The sequence below is a fragment of the Hyalella azteca genome, unplaced genomic scaffold, assembly GCF_000764305.2.
Source record: "Hyalella azteca isolate HAZT.00-mixed unplaced genomic scaffold, Hazt_2.0.2 contig15216, whole genome shotgun sequence".
NCBI lineage: Eukaryota > Metazoa > Arthropoda > Malacostraca > Amphipoda > Hyalellidae > Hyalella > Hyalella azteca.
In genome coordinates this window covers 186,718-209,710 of record NW_025945073.1, presented here as the reverse complement: position 1 = coordinate 209,710, position 22,993 = coordinate 186,718, and the positions used below count along the sequence as shown (strand labels likewise).

Here is a 22,993-nt window from a genome sequence, read left to right as displayed (position 1 = left end):
GCCGTGACGGTTGCCCGCCTCACCCGCCTGCACGCAGCCGCAACCTTCGCCTGTCACGTCTACAACAACCGCCTGAGTCAGCCTAAAGTCACCATCGTCAGGCTAAACATGAACTGTGAGTGCGGGGAGTGGTGAGAGTGGAGGGAGTGGAGGGTGTGGTGAATAGCGGAAGTGGTGCAATGCAGGAGTGGTGAATAGTGGCAGTGGTGAATTGCAGGAGTGGTGTGTGGCAGGAGTGGTGTGTGGCAGGAGTGGTGTGTGGCAGGAGTGGTGTGTGGCAGGAGTGGTGTGTGGCAGGATGTGGTGTGTGGCAGGAGTGGTGTGAGTGGCTAAATACGTACACATTTTCTGAAATTTCGTGTAAACAAACAAAATTTATCACAATTTGTCGAAAAGTTAGTTCTGCTACAACTGTTTCAAGAATTTATTTTGGAATTACACTTATTTAATTAACAGCTGCACATTTTTAGATGTGAAAAAGCTGCACGAGAGCAAGAAATGTTCACGCGAATGAAAACAAACACAAACGACGAATTAGAGAACGCAGATTTTTCTTACTTTTTAGGTATCACTGCATGCAAATTCCAAAAGAATTTAAACCCATAATCAATATTCACAGCATATTCATCATTATACGGTCACGGAATTTTTCCTTTCTATTAGAAAAACAACGATGCAAAAAAATTCCTAGTGCTCAAAAACGGTTCAACCGAAAATAAATGTCTCAGATTTCGGTGCCTCTATTAGAACTACTATTTAAAATTCACTTCTCTTGAGTTGCTTCATGTGTCAGCTGTATAACAGGAATCGACAAAATAACGAAACATTTCACTGGATGTCACGGCTCGAGAATAGCAAACTTCTCTCATGGCAGCTCGCATTCTGCCAAATTCTGTTGGAGTGACGATGAAAGAGTGCGGCGTGAAGCCGATCTAGGGCGATTTATCTACCGTGCAGCGATGTCGGTATAGTCGAAGAAGGTTGTCTCTGTAATGAATTTAAGCATGGTTATTCTCCAATGTTTGTGTCGCCATGAAATTTCTAGGATCGTTACCTACTGTAAGTCAGTAACATATATATACTGGGCTTTAATTTATATAAAAGGTTAATGCTCTGACAAGAGACGTATAACTTGAGATTTTCAGCCTTATATTTGTTTTATTTATGGGCACATAAACAAAAAATACTTAGTCTAAACGTAAAGCTTTCTAATTATGGTAGAAAAATGTACAAATCTGAGCTAGAGGTCACGCACTGCATGTACATCAGAAACTGAAAAAAAAACAGAAACAATAGCCTCTACCTGTCTTTTCTTGAGATAAAATCCGAAACATATTGCTGCAGTGTTGCGTAGTGAAACAGTAAAACCCGTTTAAATGAGTGATAATTAAAATGGCGGTTGCGCATTTAATAATCTTTAAGGAGCTCACAATTTTTTTTTGGCTGAATGTGTCGGTCAATTAATTTCACGTATAAATCAACTACACTGGAAATTTGAACGCCCATTTTTTTAGCCATTCATATTTTATTTAGATTTTTATCAAGATTTTATTTAGATTTTAGATTGCATTTAAATTTTTACCAAGATAAAGATTTTATTTAGATTTTTACCAAATTTCTGCATATAGAGGTTTATTTATATTCTTAATCAAGGCAAACATCAAGATTCAGACGCGAGTGCTTTATTAACGCGTGTCTGCTCTCGTAACGACTAGCAATCGAACTCCGTAAGCGATCGCGGCAGCAACTTTAACAGTAAAGCGGGCATTGCACGTCCACAGTCGTGGCCAAAGTTCAAATTGAAGGCACAATTTAAAAGACGTACAAATTTTTGTCACGATTCTAAAATACTTTTGATAGAAAGCTGGAAATTAAGGTGTGAATTTTTACTTTTTAAAACGTTGCTTGCGATTTTATTTTTGTATTTGATAAACAAATTGTATTATGCTCGAAACCTGGCCATTTTTCGGTGTAAAATCTTCTGTTCTTTTTCTAGCCGCCATGCATGGATCACGCGAGTGCTTTTAGAAGTTCAGAGAGTCGAGTGAAACGCAATTTAAATGCAAACTCTGAGAGTATTTGACGCGATGAAAGTCTTTCTTAGAGGTTATAAAACAAACGATGTAATTAGTTTGTAGCCAAGAAGGATTTGCTCGCGCCACTCGTAGCACGCAGTACAAACGCAAGGCAAAATAAACGCTTCCCGCGTTCAAGAAGCATCTGTTTTGTTCTATAAAATGAATATGAAGTAAAAATACGGAAATAATTTAATTGAACGCCAGCACTAATTAGATTGAACAGGTATTGTCTTCAAAAATCCACGTTTGACTGAAGACTAATTGATTTATTTTGAGTAAAACATCCTTAGCCATTTGAATGATTTATCATATCCTCGTACTGATAAATTAGCTGAAATCACTCAATGGTGGTTAACATTCGTCGGTACGGATAAATGAACGGTTCCTACTCGATGGTTGTAACGCGGGTAATGGTTGCTAACGCAGTTAATGGTTGGTAACGGAACTAATGGTTGGTATGAGTCTTGGACGCAGCGTATTACCTGCCTATAACTGAAGACTATCAGCGTTGAACGTTGTTACAGCGACATATGACAATGTCGCTCAGAGATCACATCTCTTGCTCATCTTGCTTGTGGGCAATGATGGCACTGGCGCAGCTTTATTAATGCATTCCTATGACCGCAGTAACCCGCGTATGCTCTCTTCCAGTCACTGCGTGCCAGCGTAAGGTTATTGCGTGCCTATAGGGCACATTTCACTTTGATATTCATGCGAACACATTTCATGCTTCGATGATCCTACTTGCATCGAAGTACAAAAATGAGAAGAGATCTTGGCATCTTCAACTTCAAACTTCCAATGGAGACCTCATGGAAACGCATGGGCAAGCTCTGAACAAATATTTAGGAAAGATTTACAGGATTATTCTTGATAATTGCTCGATTAGTATCTTTGTTTCATTAAAACTAGGATCCTATAGCTGAACAAACAGGGTTTCGCTGAATTAAGTCAAATTTAATTTTGTATTTCATTAGGGTTTGAAATTCGTAGTAGATTAACATACATTTCGATGAAAAGATAAAACTTTTTCAGTTAACCCGTTTCAGTGTCGTGCGTATAGTGGCAGATTCAATATGCATTTAAATCACGGTCCCAGTAAAATACTTTATTGCACAAGACGTTTAATTTACAGTAAAAGTTTTCTTCACAGACGAGACTTTAGCACAACAACTGGGCATCTACTAATATCAGACCGAGGGACAAGCTTATCGAACTACAAGATGCTGGTTTTACGGCCGCGTTCCTACTGCTACCTTTTCCTATTCGCAATTTCCTAGCACGGTGCCAGTACTCTCTAAAACATTCTTACAATTCTACAATCCAAACATTCTAACACTCATTCCAACTTGTCAACACATTTATTAAGTAAAAGCCTAATACCTAACAATAAAATAACGTTTAATTTAAGACCTCTACATCAGAAGATAGCAATATATAGTGATTAATTTATGAAGACAAATCCTGGAATTACGCTAAAAGTCAATAAACTTAGAAACGGAAAGTTTCTCAACGAAGTAAAGCTTTTCGGTTGGCCTGCAATGCCTCCAAACTTTTGACTTTAACGAAACGAGCGAACAATTTGCGGCAAGTTGAGTCGGACACGATGGTGCCGCAGCCTCTTGCTTGCCAGGCCTTCCTAACAGGAACAAACAGATTCGATCTTGGCAATCCTTTTTAGCAGGAGTCAACAGATTTAATTTTCGCAATCCTCTTTAACAACAGTCAACAGATTCGATCTTGGCAATCCTTTTTAGCAGGAGTCAACAGATTCAATCTTCGCCATCCTTTTTAGCAGGAATCATCAGACTTGATTTTAGCAATCCTTTTTAGCAGGAGTCAACAGATTTGATCTTCGCGATCCTTTCTTGCCTGACCCAACAGATTAGATCTTCGCAATCCTTTCTAACAAAAGTCAACAGATTTGATCTTAGCAAGCCTTTCTATTAGTACCCAACAGATTTGATCTTATCAATGCTTCCTATCAGGACCCACATATTAGGTCGTTTTGCTGTTCTCTGGGAACTCCAACAATAACAAAAGAGATAACCGCTGCTGAGCTTTTCTGACAGGAACGGCAGCTCAGGTCGTCGGCTCGAAATGCTATCATAAAGCAATAAACCAAGGAATTAAATGTCAAGAAAACATAATTCTAACCATTCCTTTGGACATAATTTTATTATTATTAAATTCTATCGCTTTGATTCAATATAGAGACGGATATCATCCTACGACGATGGAAAATATCACTAAGAAGCAGTGCGTTAGGTTATCATTTCGCCCAAATATGAGACTGCAAAGAAGAATTACATCCTTGTTGTCGTTTTCAAATCATATTGTCAAAACTCATGAATAATTATGATATTCGTGAAATTTTACCACCTACCGAATTTTAAATTCTAGAGTAGCTTGTCAATAGTTTGTACAAGGCATTTATTACACTCGTCGAAGAACAGGAGCTTGATAAGCAGATTGATAAGTAACGTAAATTATAAATTATCTATACATACAGATTAAAGATGAGTGAGCTGAGCTTCAGCCTCCCTCAGCAGGCCTTTGGAGCTATATAGTTGTTTCTTCTTGTGTATGAAATACACAAATTGTTCAAGTTGGTCCTCCCTGAAGATGAAAGTATCAAGTTTACTCGAAATACTCATAAGAACTAAACACTAAAAATTTCGTCAGAAAAACGTGCGACGGAAATCTATCATTTCCGGCTACAATTGTGACGGTTTAACTCATCAATTATTTTCCATCCAGTACTGTTCAAAACAAGAAACTCATGTCACTGCTGGCATGCTGGACAAGAACCTTCGATTTTTGAAGTCGTCATTTTGTGCGGTCCATTTCTGAGACTCTGATGAGATTCAAGTAAAGTGTAGAATCAAAAACAGAAACCAGAAGAATCGAAAAATCAGAAACCAGTCATACCAGATGACTACAGGACTGGGCACCATGTCGCGCCACTCGCAATACTTAGGAATGCATGCAATAATTCATGCAGCGCACTTCACAAAATTTCTGGCCTCGAAATTCACCTGAACTAAACCAAATACTAGTAAAGGATTTATTATTAGAGCACACTGGATATCCGTCATAACAATCGGTTCAAGGTCGTCTTAAAGAACCTCTCCTAGTGGTAGCGAATGCTTACTCAAAGTTTAGATGTCAGGAACGCCAAAGCACACAATCAACAAAGCAATCCTGAAATAAATTTAGAGTTGTTCTTAAGACTATTTATATCGTATTCAGCCTTTTTAAGCGCATTTTCTCATTAATGGAAAAATGCACTATTGTGCTCGCCATGTCCGTCCGTCTGTCTGTCTGTCTGTCTGTCCGTCCGTCTACCCGTCCGTCCGTGACCTCAAGTTTTCGTCGGTTAGAAAATGCGCTCTATGTCACTCACTGCAGTGACTACTGAGTTATATTTTTTGTGAACTTGAAACGCTTGACACGCGGCGTTCGTATCGAGATTTTGCCCTAATGGAAATATGACACAAATAAGTTTTAAAGGCTCATAATTTAGTGGCAGGTCAATTATAGCGACAGATAATAAACGTCTGAAGAAATACTGAACTGTCATATGAAAATACAGTCGGTTCGTGTATATTGACATGCAATGTAAAAGTACAAACAGATTATGAGCCTATTGGCTAGATATAATACAAACCCAGTATATAGTCTACAAGCTGGAATAAAATTGATGGTTCGTACAAGATTTAAATTATTATACTGGAAATACGGCCGGTTAATACGCGACTGAAAGCAGATTCTACCTATGTACACTTAGTGCCTGATGAGCCAAAATAACGACCAGCTCCGAGTTCATGAGGCACTGAAAGTTTAGAAACTTCGCTAAAGTCAACTTGGCCTAAAAGTTGCCACCTCTTGAGAGGATTGGCCTCAAGTGAGGCCCTGAGGCGTCTCTGACAACCCTGAAGTTTATTGTTGACAAAGAAAGGCGGCCCCGGCCGTTAGGTGTTGATTTGTTGATGACAAAATAGAGTGCAATTGAAAAATGTATCGCCAAATAAAGAATGGTATTTAATTTGATCAATTTAGGCTCTTAACAGCAACGATAAATATTTTCTTGTACACGTTTGAAAGTCAAGCCAATGATATAACTCAAACTTATTAAAAATTTAATACCAACGGAAATGCTGAAAATTTCAACATTTTTTAAGTGGAAATTTTTGGATAATACCTTAATACCTTCAATATCAGCTCGCGATTGAATAATACAAGCGTATAAATTTGAACGGGTAAATTAAAGAGAAAAATCTTAGGACGCCAATTTCCCAGCACTGGCAGGGTAACGGGATCGAGGAGCCTTTCGATAACCATGATAAAAAAAATTACTACCATGAAACAATACTCAATATAAACGTCTTCAAAAATAGTACATCGCTTTTGGATCCAGTACTTAATAATAAAATTTGCAAATTTATAATAATTGGAAAACTTTACTTACAAATTGACGATAAAGTCGTGACTTATCTTCGTGGTCCTAGATGCGCAAATACATTATTTTATAACACGCGATTGCAAGGTTTGAAAATTGTCCGATAGACTATAGCTATTGCTTACTTGTTGATATATTGATCAAATATTTCTAATTTTTCAATTCAGTATAGATCCAGCAGTCAAGACAAGTTTTTTATTTCAAAATCCAAAGAAGCTACAGCTAAAGCTGCTGTCAGACTACGGTATCAATAGAAATGGCATTTCCATAGCTTTTGTTTATTACCTTTCAATGGCGGTGAAAATACTCCGCAGCATTATAATTTGCCCTAAATTTGCATTCTATTCTTTGGTTCTCGAATAACAATTTTTCAATGAATGGGTGTTCCTCAGAACTTGTGTTAATTTAATCTAAAAAATTCATGGCAATGCTGGACTTAATAAATCTTGATGTTTTTCGGTGAAATACGCTTCGGTGCACATATTGCAAATTCCTATTCTACTCCGGCAGCTTCCCGAACCATATTAAATCATTTTATTTTAAAAACCGTACAAATGTTATCATAAATGTATTATTTATCAATAATTTTGGATTGTTTCTTTGTTCAGGTTTGAAAATAATTTTCCTGTCTATACGCGATTTTTCCTGGGTACGGTTGTGTTGGAATAAAATTAAATAAACAAAAACAAAAGAATTAATATCCGTCTCGAGTATCATTTTTAAACTTGCGTAGTGATTTTGCCCGGACTTTAATGCCGCCTCTAAACTAAACATGGGATTTTGATGGTCATCCACTATGTAAACGCAAATTTTGCTAAAGTATAATTAAGTTTCGCTAAACTTGCATTCGTCGGAGGTGAACAAGTAACGACCTTATGTGTCTCGCAGGAGCTGCGTAAGCCTGCAGCGTACGAGTCGCAACTCCTACCATTAGCTTGGTCAAGTATTTCGTCCTAACTTGCCATTTATGTTTATTTCGTCACAACTCCTACCATTAGCTTGGTCAAGTATTTCGTCCTAACTTGCCATTTATGTTTGTTTCGTCGCAACTCCTACCATTAGCTTGGTCAAGTATTTCGTCCTAACTTGCCATTTCGGCTGCAACTTTGCCACAGATGTTGATGGCACTTCATTCTGCTTCTAAACCAGGCTCCATCAGTAATTCCAGCCAACTTATGAGAATGACGTTGGAGCTAAAGTTGAGACATTCGGGTCAGGCACTTTGAGGGACATAACTATTGAATTACATGAATTATAACCAAAAATTAGTAAGAATATTATCGTGGATATTCATCATTAAATGTCACCACGAATATTTTTTTATACCATATCTAGGTAACACCAAAATTTAGGTTTTCACAGTATCACAGGTGCAGCCAAACATTTCTGATATGTGATAGCTTTTAATAAGTCAAGCATCACTGGTGGAAAATTAGGGAAGAATTTTATATCATCGTCTCTTGAATTCAGACGTTAGATAAGCTACGTGTGAACCTACGTCAATGGGAATGTCATAATTAATTCTAAGGCATTGATTAGAGTTTCATCCTTGCAAACAATGCAAAGTAACGTTTCATTAACTTGCAGTAAATATGGCAGATCATTTTTGCTTAACATTTTAGTTAATTGAGGACTCAAAATTTTAGCAGGAAATATTTAATATTTCATTTTTCATGATATACGAAATAAGTCAAATGCGTTGCTTTCAATTCAGCGCCTATGAATGAATAAAAGTAAACAGAGTATGAATTAGTTATTTTCTTTTACTTTTATTTATTTATTTCCTTTTAAGGAAGAAAATTGGTTGCTGAGTTCTAATTGCTGTGTAAAATAGGGAAAATCATGCAAAAATGTAAAATGATTGGCTTTTCACTGAATAGCAATGCAGAGCTGCTGAAATGACCGATGATCTATTGTAAAAATTCCTTCTCCTCATAGCAAAGAATATAATTTACAACAAATACTCATATTGATCTCTACAAGGAACTATAAAATCTGTAAGATTATCTTTCTAATTATAGAAATATTTAAAAATACACAGTTATAGACTGAATAATTTGCAAAACAGGTCAGTAAAAAAGTTGGAAAAGCACAAAATATATAATTTTTTTCTGAAATTTAAAATAATTTTTTATTTATAGAATTTGAAATCTTTTATGTAAGTTTATTATGACAGCAGCTATGCTATATTTTTATGCAATACCTTGAAGTTTTGAGAACAAAACCGATAATTGAGAGCTCGCGTCCACGAAGAGGATATTATTATTATAATAAAAGTCTCATCAATCACGACAAATCCCCTGACTGGACCACATTAATCTAATAATCCATTATCTAAAATTCAAGGTTAAAATGAGGGCCGGCGCAGACTTCGAAAGACAAATTGACGAAAATTCTTGTGAGTCACCCATCACTTTATAAGGGATCTTGCTGAAGAAAGATGTTCATTTTGTGTCATCATCATTAAACAATTATTTTGTTTTTAGTTCATATAAACTCGTATATAAAAAATTTCCTCCTAGTTTAGTTTATTACAAAAATGATTGAGTTTTAATTTTACGAATAGTAAATTTCAATAAAGAGCCGAGCCTTTGACTTATGTTTAGCTGACATGGTTTTGTAGTGCATTTTAGCTTTAGGAATTTCTTAACAGATTTACTGCCGATAAAATAACCAATATCGATTGCTTTTATTCTACATTGCTGCATATTCATTCCTAGTCAATAAACGTGCACTAAAAGTTATTCCCTTCAGTGCTGTATTTATTCGCTTTAAATATCCTTACAGTTCAGGTCTTTAGAAAGAAACCAGCTTGCTTGTACCAGTTGACGCCCTGGCTGTTAATGGCACGCGCTTTTGTCTCGAGGTCGACAGAACTTTGAAAGAAAGAGTAGGGAAGTTCAGGTGAGATTTAATGAACGTAATAGAAGGGCTCGCGCTGCTCAATGGAATCAGGTGGCTTGATAGACTTGAAGGCAGGCCCTGATTCTCGGTTTGATCCAATTCCAAGAAGACGCGCTTGTGAATGATTTCCGTCCAAAATTCCAAGATTCTCTACAAATAGAACCTAAAATTGGTGAGCTTTAATTTTACAATTTAAACTGGGTTCAGGTTTTCCATTTAACAGAAGATAAATCAACAAAACATTTTACCTTCTTCTGTTGATAGTACGCATAAGATTCTTCAGGTTTGAAAGGACATTAAAGCTAGGATTTAATAATTTTGTTTCTAACGCGAGCGAATACACTTTTTCAAAAAGATTTGAATGCAGAGTGAAGACGTTGATTTGAGATGACGATCAAAAGCTCGCAATATTTCGAATGGGCATAACTTTGCAGTTCCCTAATATATGGGCAAAAAATCCTTATGAAATTATTTGTGACTTTACAGTGGGTAAATTCGTGTAAGACCATCTCCATTTAAAAACTATACGGGAAATTTATCTAATTTGTGACAGACATTTCAACATCACGAAAACCAGTCTAAAATATATATGACATCAAAGTATTTCATTTATTTTTATGAAGTAATGGTTTATGTTCAAAACATTAGAGTTTTTCCCAGTGAATGTCACATGGGCTCAACATGCGCGACTTTAATTTTGATTCCATGACAGAAAATTTGATGACCAGCTCAAAGAAAGATTTCCCAACGGCAAACTTCAACGACATGAAAACTGGGACTTTAATGTTGAGGTGAAAAAGAGAAAGTGAAAAAAAAGAGAGATTGAGGGACAGAGGAAAAAAATATAGCAGGATCAATAGAAGCTTTTTGCTATAGCAGGAACTTTTTTGTAGCTTTTCGTTTGATTTAAGCCATTGATACGGAAATTTATTGTTAACATTGGAGTGGGATCACGAAAACGAATCTGGTTCAGGAGAAGATTAACTAAAACGAGAGAAAGCAAATATTCCAAGGCATTTTAATGCTGAACAAATTAAACATTTTCAAAGACACGAATAATAATAAACTTGGAAAAACTGTGTTTAACAACAGAAGCATCGAAAAAGGATCAAATTTACAGACGAGAGCTAGAGGAAGAAAAATGTTCGGGGATGAAGGGCGAGAACGTGAGTTTTTCACCTCGTCTAAATATAACGGGCGGCTAGAGCGAATAAAACTGGAGCTACGACGACATTTTTATGAACTGCCTTCGTAAACGCCGGTAGAAAAATGAACGTTCGGGCCCTCAAAGAGACAATATCAAGACGGACGTCGACATTTTTTTTAATAATAAGCTTTCTTCAATGTTGAGGGATTAATTTTTCTGACGCACCCTGCCTCACCAAAGGTGGAACGGATATTGAAATTGGGTTTTTACAAACGATTTCATCCAAAAATAATGAAGATTTGAGTCATCTTTACTTTATAAATTTCATTCATTTACGCTGATGCTATCATTCATGCCTGGTGAGGATTGCATTATTTACCTAAGTGAAAATTCATATTAGTATTTCATCTCATGACATAACATTAAACAAACATTGCTAAATTATAATATTGTGTGTATTTCCTTACATTTTATTGTATTAAATGATGAGTTTTGAGCAACAAGAAAGCCTGCATGCCTGAATAGTGAGAGTGAATGATTATTTGTGTCTCGTCTAACGAATAACGCATATTAGTTGCTGCATTCAAGTGCGTCAGGAAGTTTACCTAGATCGCAGTAGCGAGGCAGGGGCTACTATCCTGCAATTCAAATATAAAACTACAAATTTCGGTATCGCGATATTTGTACGAAAAATATATTTATATTTTGAACTACTATACTCCATGAATGACGTTAGTTTTGCTGTGTCAATGGCTTTAGTGTTTCGCCTGTAGAATAGTGTCACGAAAACAAAATTATATTTTATGGCAATATGTTTGTAAAATATCATGATTTATTACTATATCTTATGCCAGTAATATTCTTGTAAAAATAATATTTATTAATATATATGTACCGTAGATTTGCTTGTGACGGTTATGTGTTTGCAAAAATAATACAATTTATTGATATATGTAACCGCCGACTTACAGCCTAGAGTGGTTACGTACCATTCTAGCAATGGTCTTCATGTTTACTGACTTCATAATTCACACAAGGACATGGCTAATGAAACTTTTGACAACTGAACACCGAAAATTTTAATACCAACGAATTTATTTTATAGAAGATGTTTCGTCTAACAGGACTTAAGCTAAGTCACATGCCTAATGCCGCTGGTTGAAATAATTTAGCATCTAGGTCTGCAAAGCAATTAAAATGCCATTACGTATAGCAATAAATCCCAACAACAATTCAAAGCGGACTAAACCATTGTAACGCACCATACCGTACTGGTCTGCGTCGAGATCAAAGTGACAAGTGGAGAAAGAATGATGCTGAAAACTACTCCCCATAAACAAACGCCGTACGAGCTGCGTCAAACTGAGGCTACAATATGTTTGTGCGTGTAATTTGTTAGTGACATGACCGCCTGTAGTGCGTCCACTGCGCCTGTAATTTGTTAGTGACATGACCGCCTGTAGTGCGGTCTCTTATACACATCTAGATGTGTATAAGAGACAGGNACTGTCTCTTATACACATCTAGATGTGTATAAGAGACAGCCTGTAGTGCGTCCACTGCGCGTGGTCGTGACGGGGCTGGAGGCGGGGTTGGAGGCCGGCGGCAGCTACGCGGTGCTCTGCAGGGCGCACGGCTCACACCCTCCCGCCCACCTCACCTGGCACCTCGGCACCCATGATGACTGGGTGCTGCTTCAGGGCACCCAGGTGGGTAGTGTAGGGTCTGGGTGCTGCTTCAGGGCACCCAGGTGGGTAGTGTAGGGTCTGGGTGCTGCTTCAGGGCACCCAGGTGGGTAGTGTAGGGTCTGGATGCTGCTTCAGGGCTCCCAGGTGGGTAGTGTAGGGTCTGGGTGCAGTTTGGGCGTACAAAGGAGGGTAGTTGAGGGTCTGACATTGTTGTTGTTTATCACGGTTAGCATGGAATGACTATATGAGGTGTGTGTAGGTAGCATCCATGGTTGAACAATATAAGGTTGACCCACGAGGATTTCCGTCTTTCAGTTCAGCTTTCTTGTTACGTCACTGAGATCGAGAAACGTAAACAATCCCGTTATTCTCACGACGGATTGGTTGACTGGTTTGATCGCATTTCGGTGATTGGTTAATGTCCTGTGACGTCACTGAGATCAGTGACGTCACAGGCGAACAACAAACTACATCCGCAAGAATGAGCTTCTCATGGGTCACCCTTATATATACTAGCTCAACCATGAGAAGCATCCAGGTCCAGGTCGGTGCTGAATGCCGCTACTTCAGGATTCAAGATGTAGCTTGCTTCAATCGCCGTATCTTAAAAAAGGAAGTTTGAAGTACTTCAGTTATTCTCAACAAAGAATAAATTTATTCACTTAACCATAAATCATAATTCTAGATCTTTGTTTATACATTCATTTTCTCAACTTCTGTAGCTTTCAACTGGATGTCGCTCGCTTCTCTAGACGGACGGCTCTGCTGTAGCCAATCTAGTTGACCTCTTCTAGTTAACTCTAGAATACGGTTATTATATGCAATATGGATCAAAGCTCTGCACTTAACAGGCGTCGTTTTTGCTGACATGTGCCAGCCAAGCCCAAGTTTACAAGGCAATTTGGTGAAGTTAGCACAAACTTTGACCTTCCCCCTAACACACTAACTTTTGTCGGATCAAGAATTTTCATTTGCCCTCAAACCTTACAAGTGATTTTGGCTGGGAAATTGGCTCCAGATGCAATAGAGATAATAGTTATTATCCAGTACGATTCGTTGGCCAAAGCAGATGATCCTTAAATAAAATAATTTTCTACGTAATACACGAAATTCTGTAAGGCAATTTTTTTAATTATTTTTTTATTGCTTTTTTAAAGAGGCTGCATGCTCTAAATGGAAAATAAGTCCTCGATTATCAAATTTATTTAGTTGTAATGCAACAGTTGACTTTTATATCTCAAAATAATCACGTCATTTTTAAAATTATCTTTTAAGTTTCTGATTCTCAGACATTTTCTTTCAAAAATAAACAAAAGTCTTCTTTGTATCCAGCTCAGGAAAAAGCAGCTCCCTTCTAGAACGCTTTCTTGAGCTGCTGTCCCTGACAGTGACGCGCGACCATCACGACAGCGTCTTGTCCTGTACAGCAACCAACCCCAACCAGCCTCTCTACAGCCTCACCAACGCCTCACGCCTCTACGTCACATGTCAGATGGGGCTACTCTTAGCTGTTATATTTTATTAACTATTTTATTGTCTATGCATTATATTGCTACTCTTAGCTGCTATCTATCTTATTATCTATTTTTATGTCAATGGATCATAATACCTATGTTATTAAAGATTTATCGATCATTATTATTATCTTGAGCGCATTTTTGTACTTATTTAAAGATAGTTTGTTGCAGGTGTCTCAAATGGACCGAGCTTTCGGTCAACGAAGCCTTCCGTTACGAATATTAAATTTCAGCTTATGGATTGTAAATCATAATAAATAGTTGAACCGTAAGATCATCGTGGACTATCACTAACTGGAATGAGATTTAAAGGGAAATTGATATAAAGCAAATAGCCCAATTCTTTTGCAGGCTACTAAATTACGTACATTATCATATATCCGTTTATTACAATTATTTATTTGAGGTGCGGTTTCAATCCTTGCTTTCAAAGATTAATAATTTATAACATCATCCTAATATTGTTGTTTGCGTTATTTGGATCAGCCGTAGCTATTCAACTTCCAGCACTCACATCAAATATTACTTCCATAAATATTATTTTTCATTTACTTCATATAAATCAATTACCCATAATTATCCAAAAATATTATTTGATGAGTCATTTCTCTCTGTAATAACGAGCTGGTCTCTTTGTCAGTAACCATAACGTCACTTTATCATTAATAGCTAAATAAATACGTTATAATGCCATATTGTGTTACAAAATTTATTTGGAATCATTTATTTGCCTATAAAGTTTATACTCGTATATAAATTTTGTTATCAGTTTTTCGAATTCGCATCTAAATCTGTCTCAAGATTTTCATATAATTGCTTTCCTCATACTTATCACATAATCACTTAGACCTTTTAGTACACGCTACACGTGCTTGCTGTACAACACGTCCCGAACACTCGTATGACGCTCGTCTCATGGCTGCCTAACTTTATTATTAGTTTTATTGTCCGGAAATTCCTGCTCGACTGTGGTTATCGGGGATGCCCCACACCCCACACCCGCTGGATGCAAGTCCTACAAAGTGGTTGATATTGACCCCTGGGAACGAGGGGGGACTGTCCAGGTTTGGATAAATCTTCAAGAAAATTAGCACTAAATTATCATGAAAATTTTTTTTGTACGCGATGGGGTCGATGATAAATCAGGTTTCACTCGTTAAAAAAAGTTTGACGACTTCAGGATTGTAAAATCAAATGCTTTGATACCGTGACCACAAGGCCATAAATGAAAATTTGTTATAAATTTTTTCCATGCAGGAATTTTTTCAATTGGCCGGGGCTGAAATGTGACGCTGACTCGCTATTGTTAGATCTTGTACTCCAACAAAAATTAATGAAATCTGGGATTAATTTTTCGAAAAATGTTACCTCGATTGAAAGTTTATGACGGTCGTCAAGTGTTCATTTTTCATCAGTTTCAAGAATTTATAGTGATGGGCTTTTGCATTTAAGATTTTTAAACATTGTTTTGAGTTCACGGTCCGGTCAAATGTATACTTTAACAACATCATCTTCATCTGTGAATAGCCTTCCAACAAAAAAGCTTTAAAAATCTACACAATAATACAGGGCTCGAAATTTGTATTTGAATCGAGATTAATTTTTAGCTTTCAAATATTCGTTCTAAACTTTGTAATTATTTCAAATTATCCGTGTAATTTGTATGCATGTAACTTGCAATTTCTGTATACGTTAAGATCTTAAGAAGCATATTAATTCCGACATTGAGATTCAGAAACCTCACATTCATTGCTCATCTCCAATATTCTTTCGTAGATGGATATGTTCTGAAATTCAAGTCACCAAAAAAATCCTGATCAAACTCACACTATCTTCGTTAGTTTGTTTTCTTCCTCTACACAGCGATTGTTTTTGCAAGAGAACAATCAGACAACCGAGATTAGGAAGTTCTCAATCATATTCCCTGAATTAATCCTAGGTCAGCTTTAAGAAAGTCTGCCCCTTTGAACCTACGCAATTTTGAAGCCAGAGCAAATCAGCCGCGTTCCTCTATACTGAAGCCAACCGTTTTTGGCAAATGATGTTAAAGGAAGTTTATTTAACGTTTATTCGACGGAATAATGATTAATTTAGCTATCTAAATGGTCATAGAAGGCTAATAAATCGTCAGTGAATATAAAACAAAAAGTTTGAAGCTGTTGCCATCGACGGAATAGCATTAGCGCCGCAAATTGGAGGCTTGAAAACTCGAGGTGGCTCGTACACTCAGAGAAATGTATAGGTCATACTGTTCAAATAGCAACGTAATTTCTTACCCACATCGCGACCAGACAGCGGGCCTATCACTGATACGACCTTTTGCAGAGCCTAACTGGGTCAGGATGATCCATATAACGGCGGCAAGTGCATCGATATTTGGACAGAGGCTCACTCGTTCCTCTGAGTGCTCGTCTCTCCTTGAGGCCAGGATTAGCTGAGCTAAACCCGGACTAGTTACGCTGAGCCTCCGGTCTATCATGAGGACACGGCCCGGGGCCTCGCGGCGCTAAGCCTATGGTCTATCATGAGGACACGGCCCGGGGCCTCGCGGCGCTAAGCCTCCGGTCCATCATGAGGACACGGCCCGGGGCCTCGTGTGAAGTCTTGTGTTATACATCATTAGATTTGTCTCAATGACCTTTTCAAACTATTACTAGCTTTTTGAATTACAAATTACACTTCATATTGCATGATTTTTTTATTTGCCGCCTCAAGGCAGCAGGTTTAGTTTCCAGTTATGCGTATTTATGACCACTTTTCGAGTTATTGACTCTTGCCTTGCCAAAAGTTGATTTCAGTCAACACCGATGATCCAAAAGTTGATGAGAGTTTTTATGGTGTTGGCTGAAATCACGATTAGGTACGAATTGTCTGCACATAATATCTGGATTATGGACGAAACTGGAACGAAGTTTTTTTCTGATCAACTAAAAATATTTTTTATAGTCAAGGATACATTTTTTCATGTCAAGGACGAATTTTTTATCGCAAGGATATATTTTCAAGTCAATGATATATATTTTTATGTCAATGAAATATTTTTCTTCACGTCAGTGATAGATTTTTTAAGCCAAGAGTATATTTTTTTTCAAGTTAAGTATTTAATTTTTTGAGTTGTTAATGAATGAGTGAATGTCATATTTTTTATTGCATTTTCTTATTTTTAACTGTAAAGTGTTGTTTTATCAGTTTTAAACGAAAAATATGCATTTGTGGTAAAGGGACCATGGGTGGGCGCCTTGCCCCAAGCCCATGGGCCCATTGCCCCAGGGGTGGGGCAATGGGCCCATTTTGACACTTTTTATAAAACAGTGTTTCATTAAAAATTGAATGAACATATAGGCGTCTAATTCACATCATACATTCCTCATTAGTTGTACATTTAATCAAAACAAAGAACCACCTCGTATCAATTAAAACTTCATCGAAAATTTAGTTTAAAAAAAGGGGGGGGCGCGCTGCCCCATGTTACCCTACCTGTACGTTCTATTAATCCTGTGTTAGATTAGTGAATAATCAATTGTTGGTAACATTTATTTTATGACTAATAATGGAATCTAATTTAACTGTGATATTATTTTGTTAACTCAAGGGTTTAATTTATTTATGACTAAGCAATGCACAAACGAATATTTATTTCATGGCTGTAATATGGAATCTCGTCTAGCTGTGGTGTTTGTAGGATTTAGTTAGTGTCTTGGGACGAGACAAGATGTAGCTCTAACGTGATTGGTTGAGCTGCCCCTGGCCTGGCGACGGTGCGCACTAGATAGTCTTGAACGATGGAGAGTTTGTTCACTTTGGAATTAGTTTAAGATTATTAGACTTTTAACTGTGATTACTTTGCCAAATGATTAAAAATATGTTGACTTTATTGATATTGTATTATATTATATTATCTATTTTTTTGCACTTAGAAAGTGTTTACGGTCTGTTTTGTACATTGTAAACGGGATGTTGAGGCAAGCTCATTTTGGCTGAGTTACCCCCTCGCTGTGTGTGCTCGGAAGTTGTGTGGGCTCAGTGTTACTGGGTTGGGGTGACACGGTTTCGACTCGAATCAGGCAGAGCCAAATTTGGGCTTCCAAGAATAAACTCCACCGCAGTTCTGAGCATAACTCTTAATGAGTTCCACTAACGGACTAATAACGGCATAGGTGGAGTTCTTGGATAGTTCCAGGTTTTGGCTGCGTTGGGCGGTTAACAGCCGTTCAATTCGCACCCTCGTGCAACAGGCTAATAACCTCTGCGCTCGAGTAAATTGTCAACGGCTTATTGGAGGCTCGTACCCTTCAATAGTCGTGCTTTTGAGGCGTAACTGCCACCCCGGTTCTGTGTTCTGGGCAGTGCATTAGGGCTGAACCCCTGATCATTGCGTTGGTTGTCAGTTTTGTGGTGCGGCTCGTACCCGTATCCTTGCTGTCCACTCCTGTGAGGTTGTCAGTTTTGTGGTGCGGCTCGTACCCGTATCCTTGCTGTCCNCACCCAGGTGGGTAGTTGAGGGTCTAGGTGCAGCTTCAGGACACCCAGGTGGGTAGTTGAGGGTCTAGGTGCAGCTTCAGGACACCCAGGTGGGTAGTTGAGGGTCTAGGTGCAGCTTCAGGACACCCAGGTGGGTAGTTGAGGGTCTAGGTGCAGCTTCAGGACACCCAGGTGGGTAGTTGAGGGTCTAGGTGCAGCTTCAGGACACCCAGGTCGGTAGTTGAGGGTCTGGGTGCAGTTTTGGGGCACCCTGGAGGGTAGTTGGGGGTCTGGATTCAGCTTCAGGACTCCAAGTTGAGAACTTTGGGATCTGAATGAAGCTGAAAATTGCCAGGTTGGTATAAGGTCCGTATGCAGCATCACGGATTGCACGAAAAGACTCTATGAGATGGATGTAGGGAGCATCCAGGTCGGTGCTGAATGCAGCTACTCCAGAATTTCACGTTGTAGCTGGCATAAATCGCTGTATCTTAATTAGGAACTGTGAACTGCTTCGGTTATCTACCTAACCAAAGAATAAATTCGTCCACTTAATCATAAATCATAATTCTAGATACTAGTTTGTTTATACATGCATTTTCTGAACTTCTGCAGCTTTCCGCTGAATGTCGCTCTCTTCTCTAGACGGCTCTGCTATGGTCAATCTAGTTGACCTCTTCTAGTTAACTCCAGAATACGGTTATTGCGTGTATGCAATATGGATCAAAGCTCTGCACTTAACAGGCGTCGTTTTTGCTGACATGTGCCAGCCAAGCCTAAGTTTACAAGGCAATTCGACAAAGTTAGCACAAACTTTGAACTTCCCCCTAACACACTAACTTTTGTCGGATCAAGAATTTTCATTTGCCCTCAAACCTCACAAGTGATTTTGGCTGGGAAATTGGCTCCAGATGCAATAGAGATGATAATTATTATCCAGTACGAGTCGTTGGCCAAAGCAGATGATCCTTAAGATAAAATAATTTGCTACGTAATACACGAAATTCTGTAAGGCAATTTTTTTTAAATTATTTTTTATTGCTTTTTAAAGAGGCTGCTCTAAAATGGAAAATAGTTCCTCGATTATCAAATTTATTTGGTTATAATGCAACAGTAGACTTTTATATCTCAAAATAATCACGTCATATTTAAAATATCTTTTAATTTTCTGATTCTCAGACATTTTCTTTCAAAAATAAACAAAAGTCTTCTTTGTATCCAGCTCAGGAAAAAGCATCTCTGTTTCAGAACGCTTTCTTGAGCTGTTAATATAAATATAAATTGAACTGCAACTAATTATTTTGTGTGTTAATTAATTTTTTAACTGCGATTAATGGATTAATTAATTAATTTACTTAATTCCATTTATTGGAAAGCAACTGTTCGATCGTCTTAGTGGCCGCAGGCTAGCTTAAATGAAAAGATATTTCTTCACCAGTTAGAATAATTTGAATCGAAGCCGAGGTGATGTAGCTGCTATAATGAATAGGCCCTTTCATTCATAACAATTAGACAAGCGGAATTATTTGCCTTCATTTATCTATCCATATTTTTGCCCATACAAACTTGAAATAAATAATATACAACCAGAAATAATGACAACCGCAAATTAGATGATTACCAGATTATTGAAGCTGCTGTGTATCTAACAAAAATTTATTATTATTATTTAATTGATTGATTTAGCTGAAAAAGACTAAATTATTCACTCGGAAGTATGTGGAACAGGAGCGGGCGCATGGGATGGTGTCTGAGAGTCACCTGTCCCTGACAGTGACGCGCGACCATCACGACAGCGTCTTGTCCTGTACAGCAACCAACCCCAACCAGCCTCTCTACAGCCTCACCAACGCCTCCCGCCTCTACGTCACATGTGAGATGGGGCTACTCTTAGCTGCTATATTTTATTATCTATTTTATTGTGTTTGCATTATATTGCTACTCTTAGCTGCTATCTATCTTATTATCTATTTTTTTTATGGATCATATTACCTATATTATTATATATTTATCTGTATTATTATCTTGAGTTCACCTTCGTCTTTCTTCAAAGATAGTTAGTTGCAGATGTCTCAAGTGGACCGAACTTTCGGTCAACGAAGCCTTCCGTTACGAATAGTATATTTTGCTAATGGATGGTAAATCATAATAAATAGTTGAACATAAAGAACATCATGGACTATCACTATATTATAACTGGATCGGGATTTAAACTGAAATTGGATATAAATCGATTTTAATAACCTATTTTTATTGCAGGCTACTAAATTACGTACGTTGGCAAATAACTGTCTTTTACAATGATTTATTTGAGGTGCGGTTTCAATCATTGCTTTCAAAGATTAATATTTTATAACATCATCCTAGCGTTGTTTGCGTTATTTGGATCAGCCAAGGCTTTTCTACTTTCAACTCTAATATCAAATAATTATTCTCATAAATATTATTTTTCATTGATTTCATATAAATCAAGTACACATGATTATATAAAATTATTAATTGATGAGTCATTTCTCTCTGTAATAACGAGCTGGTCTCTTTGTCACTAACCATTACGTCACTTTATCATTATAATTGATAAATAAATACGTTATAATGCCATATTGTGTTACAAAATTTATTTGGAATCATTTGTTTGCCTATAAAGTTTATATACAAATTTTGTTATCAGTTTTTCGAATTGGCATCATAATCTGTCTCAATATTTTCATATCATTGTTTTCCTCATACTTTCCACGTAATCACTTAGACCTTTTAGTACACACTACACGTGCTCGCTGTACAACACGTCCCGAACACTCGTATGACGCTCGTCTCATGGCTGCCTAACTTTATTATTAGTTTTCTTGCCCGGAAATTCCTGCTCGACTGTGGTTATCGCAGATGCCCCCCTTCCCCCCCGGCTGGGACCAAGTCCCACAAAGTGGTCGATATTGAACCCTGGGAGCGAGGGGGGACTGTCAAGGGTTGGATAAATCTTAAAAAAAAATCCTCACTAAATTATCAAGTCAATTTTTTTGCACGCGTTGGGATCGATGATAGATCAGGTTTCACTCGTAAAAAAAGTTTGACGACTTCAGGATTGTAAAATCAAATGCTTTGATACCGTGACCACAAAGCCATAAATGAAAAATTTTTTCGCGATGCAGAAACCCTTTTAATTGGCCGGGGCTGAAATGTGACACAGACTCGCTATTGTTAAATCTTGTATTCCAGCAAAAAATGAATTAAACCTGGGGTTGCTTTTTCAAAAAATGTTGCCTCGATTGTAAGTTTATGACGGTCGTCAAGTGTTCATTTTTCGTCAGTTTAAAAATTTATAGAGATGGGCTTTTGAATTTACGATTTCTAAACATTGTTTTGAGCTCAGAACCCGGTCAAATGTAGAATTTAACGAAATCGTCTATCTCTGTGGAAAGCCTTCCAACTTTAAAAAAGCTTTAAAAGTCTACACATTAATGCTTTTGGGGAGCTTCCAATCTCCTAACGAATAAGCGTTCCCGACACACAGCACGTGATATTTCTTCACCCAATCCTTCAACCAATAAACCAAGGATTTATCACTGAATAATCAGTCTTGAACAAATATAATTAACGAAGAATGAATAGAAAAAAAGCCAAAACCCCTAACAACCTAAAATCCTAACTCTAACAAGAAAAACCCACCACTAATCATAACCGTACGTTTCAATCACTTCCAATTTACTTCCCAAGATTCAAGTCCAATAATCGAGGCATTTCTGAAATAGAACAAAAATAACACTTGAAATGCCTAACTAGAGAATATGAAAAGATAATAAACAAATTAGCGCGCACAAATAATCAATATAACACGCCACGATTCATTCTAAAATTGAACAAACACAAATATAATCACAGAGCTATCGATTAACGTACCTCCACGGCAAGAACACTAGACACATTGATAGACAAAGCGCCCTACTGCCGGAGGTCACGGCTAATGTGATTGAAAACTGAAAATGCTAAACCAAAATCCTAAACCTAATACATTGCGACCAAAAACTCATATATTAAATTAAATCTATTTACAAAACTCAATTAATAAATTAAATCTATTTACTCTACATTGCAGGGCTAGAAATTTATATTTGAATCGAAATAAATTTTGTGCTTTCAAAAATTCGGACCAAACTTTATAATTATTTCAAATTATACGTAGGTATAATTTTTATGCGTGCAACTTTCAATTTCTGTATGCGTAAAGCTCTTAAGAAGAATATTAATTCCGACAGAAAGTTTCAGAAATCTTATATTCATTGCCATCTCCGATATCCTTTCGTTGATGAACATTTTCCAAAATTCAAGTCACCAAAAAACAACCTGATCAAACTCACACTATCTTCGTTAGTTTATTTTCTTCCTCTACACAGCGATTGTTTTTGCAATAGAACAATCAGACAACCGAGATTGGGAAGTTCTCAATCATATTCCCTGAATTAATCCTAGGTCAGCTTTAAGAAAGTCTGCCTCTTTGAACCAAAGCAATATTGAAGCCAAAGCAAATCAGATGCGTTCCTCCACTCTAACTGTTTTTGGCAAATGACGTTAAAAGAAAGTTTATTTAACGTTTATTCGACGGAATAATAATTAATTTAACGATCTAAATGGTCATAGAAGGCTAACATATCGCCAGTAAATATAAAACAAAAAGTTCGAAGCTGTTGCCATCGCGGAATAGCATTAGCGCCGCAAATTGGAGGCTTGAAAACTCGAGG

At 37.3% G+C, this 22,993-nt stretch overlaps 1 protein-coding gene across 1 annotated transcript; it reads left to right on the top strand.

Annotated features, from left to right (window-relative positions):
* The first annotated feature begins 68 nt into the window (after positions 1 to 68).
* Positions 69 to 20,524, top strand: LOC125179122. The gene is made up of 4 exons (XM_047884332.1): positions 69 to 115; positions 12,143 to 12,300; positions 19,986 to 20,130; positions 20,517 to 20,524. Exons 1-4 carry the CDS (start codon positions 109 to 111, stop codon positions 20,522 to 20,524), a joined length of 318 nt encoding a protein of 105 aa, XP_047740288.1. The 5' UTR covers positions 69 to 108.
* The last annotated feature ends 2,469 nt before the right edge of the window (positions 20,525 to 22,993 follow it).

Coding starts and splice junctions, on each gene's coding strand:
- LOC125179122 (XM_047884332.1), top strand. Junction 12,301..19,985: donor TGCTGCTTCAGGGCACCCAG/GTGGGTAGTGTA, acceptor TATGTGGAACAG/GAGCGGGCGCATGGGATGGT.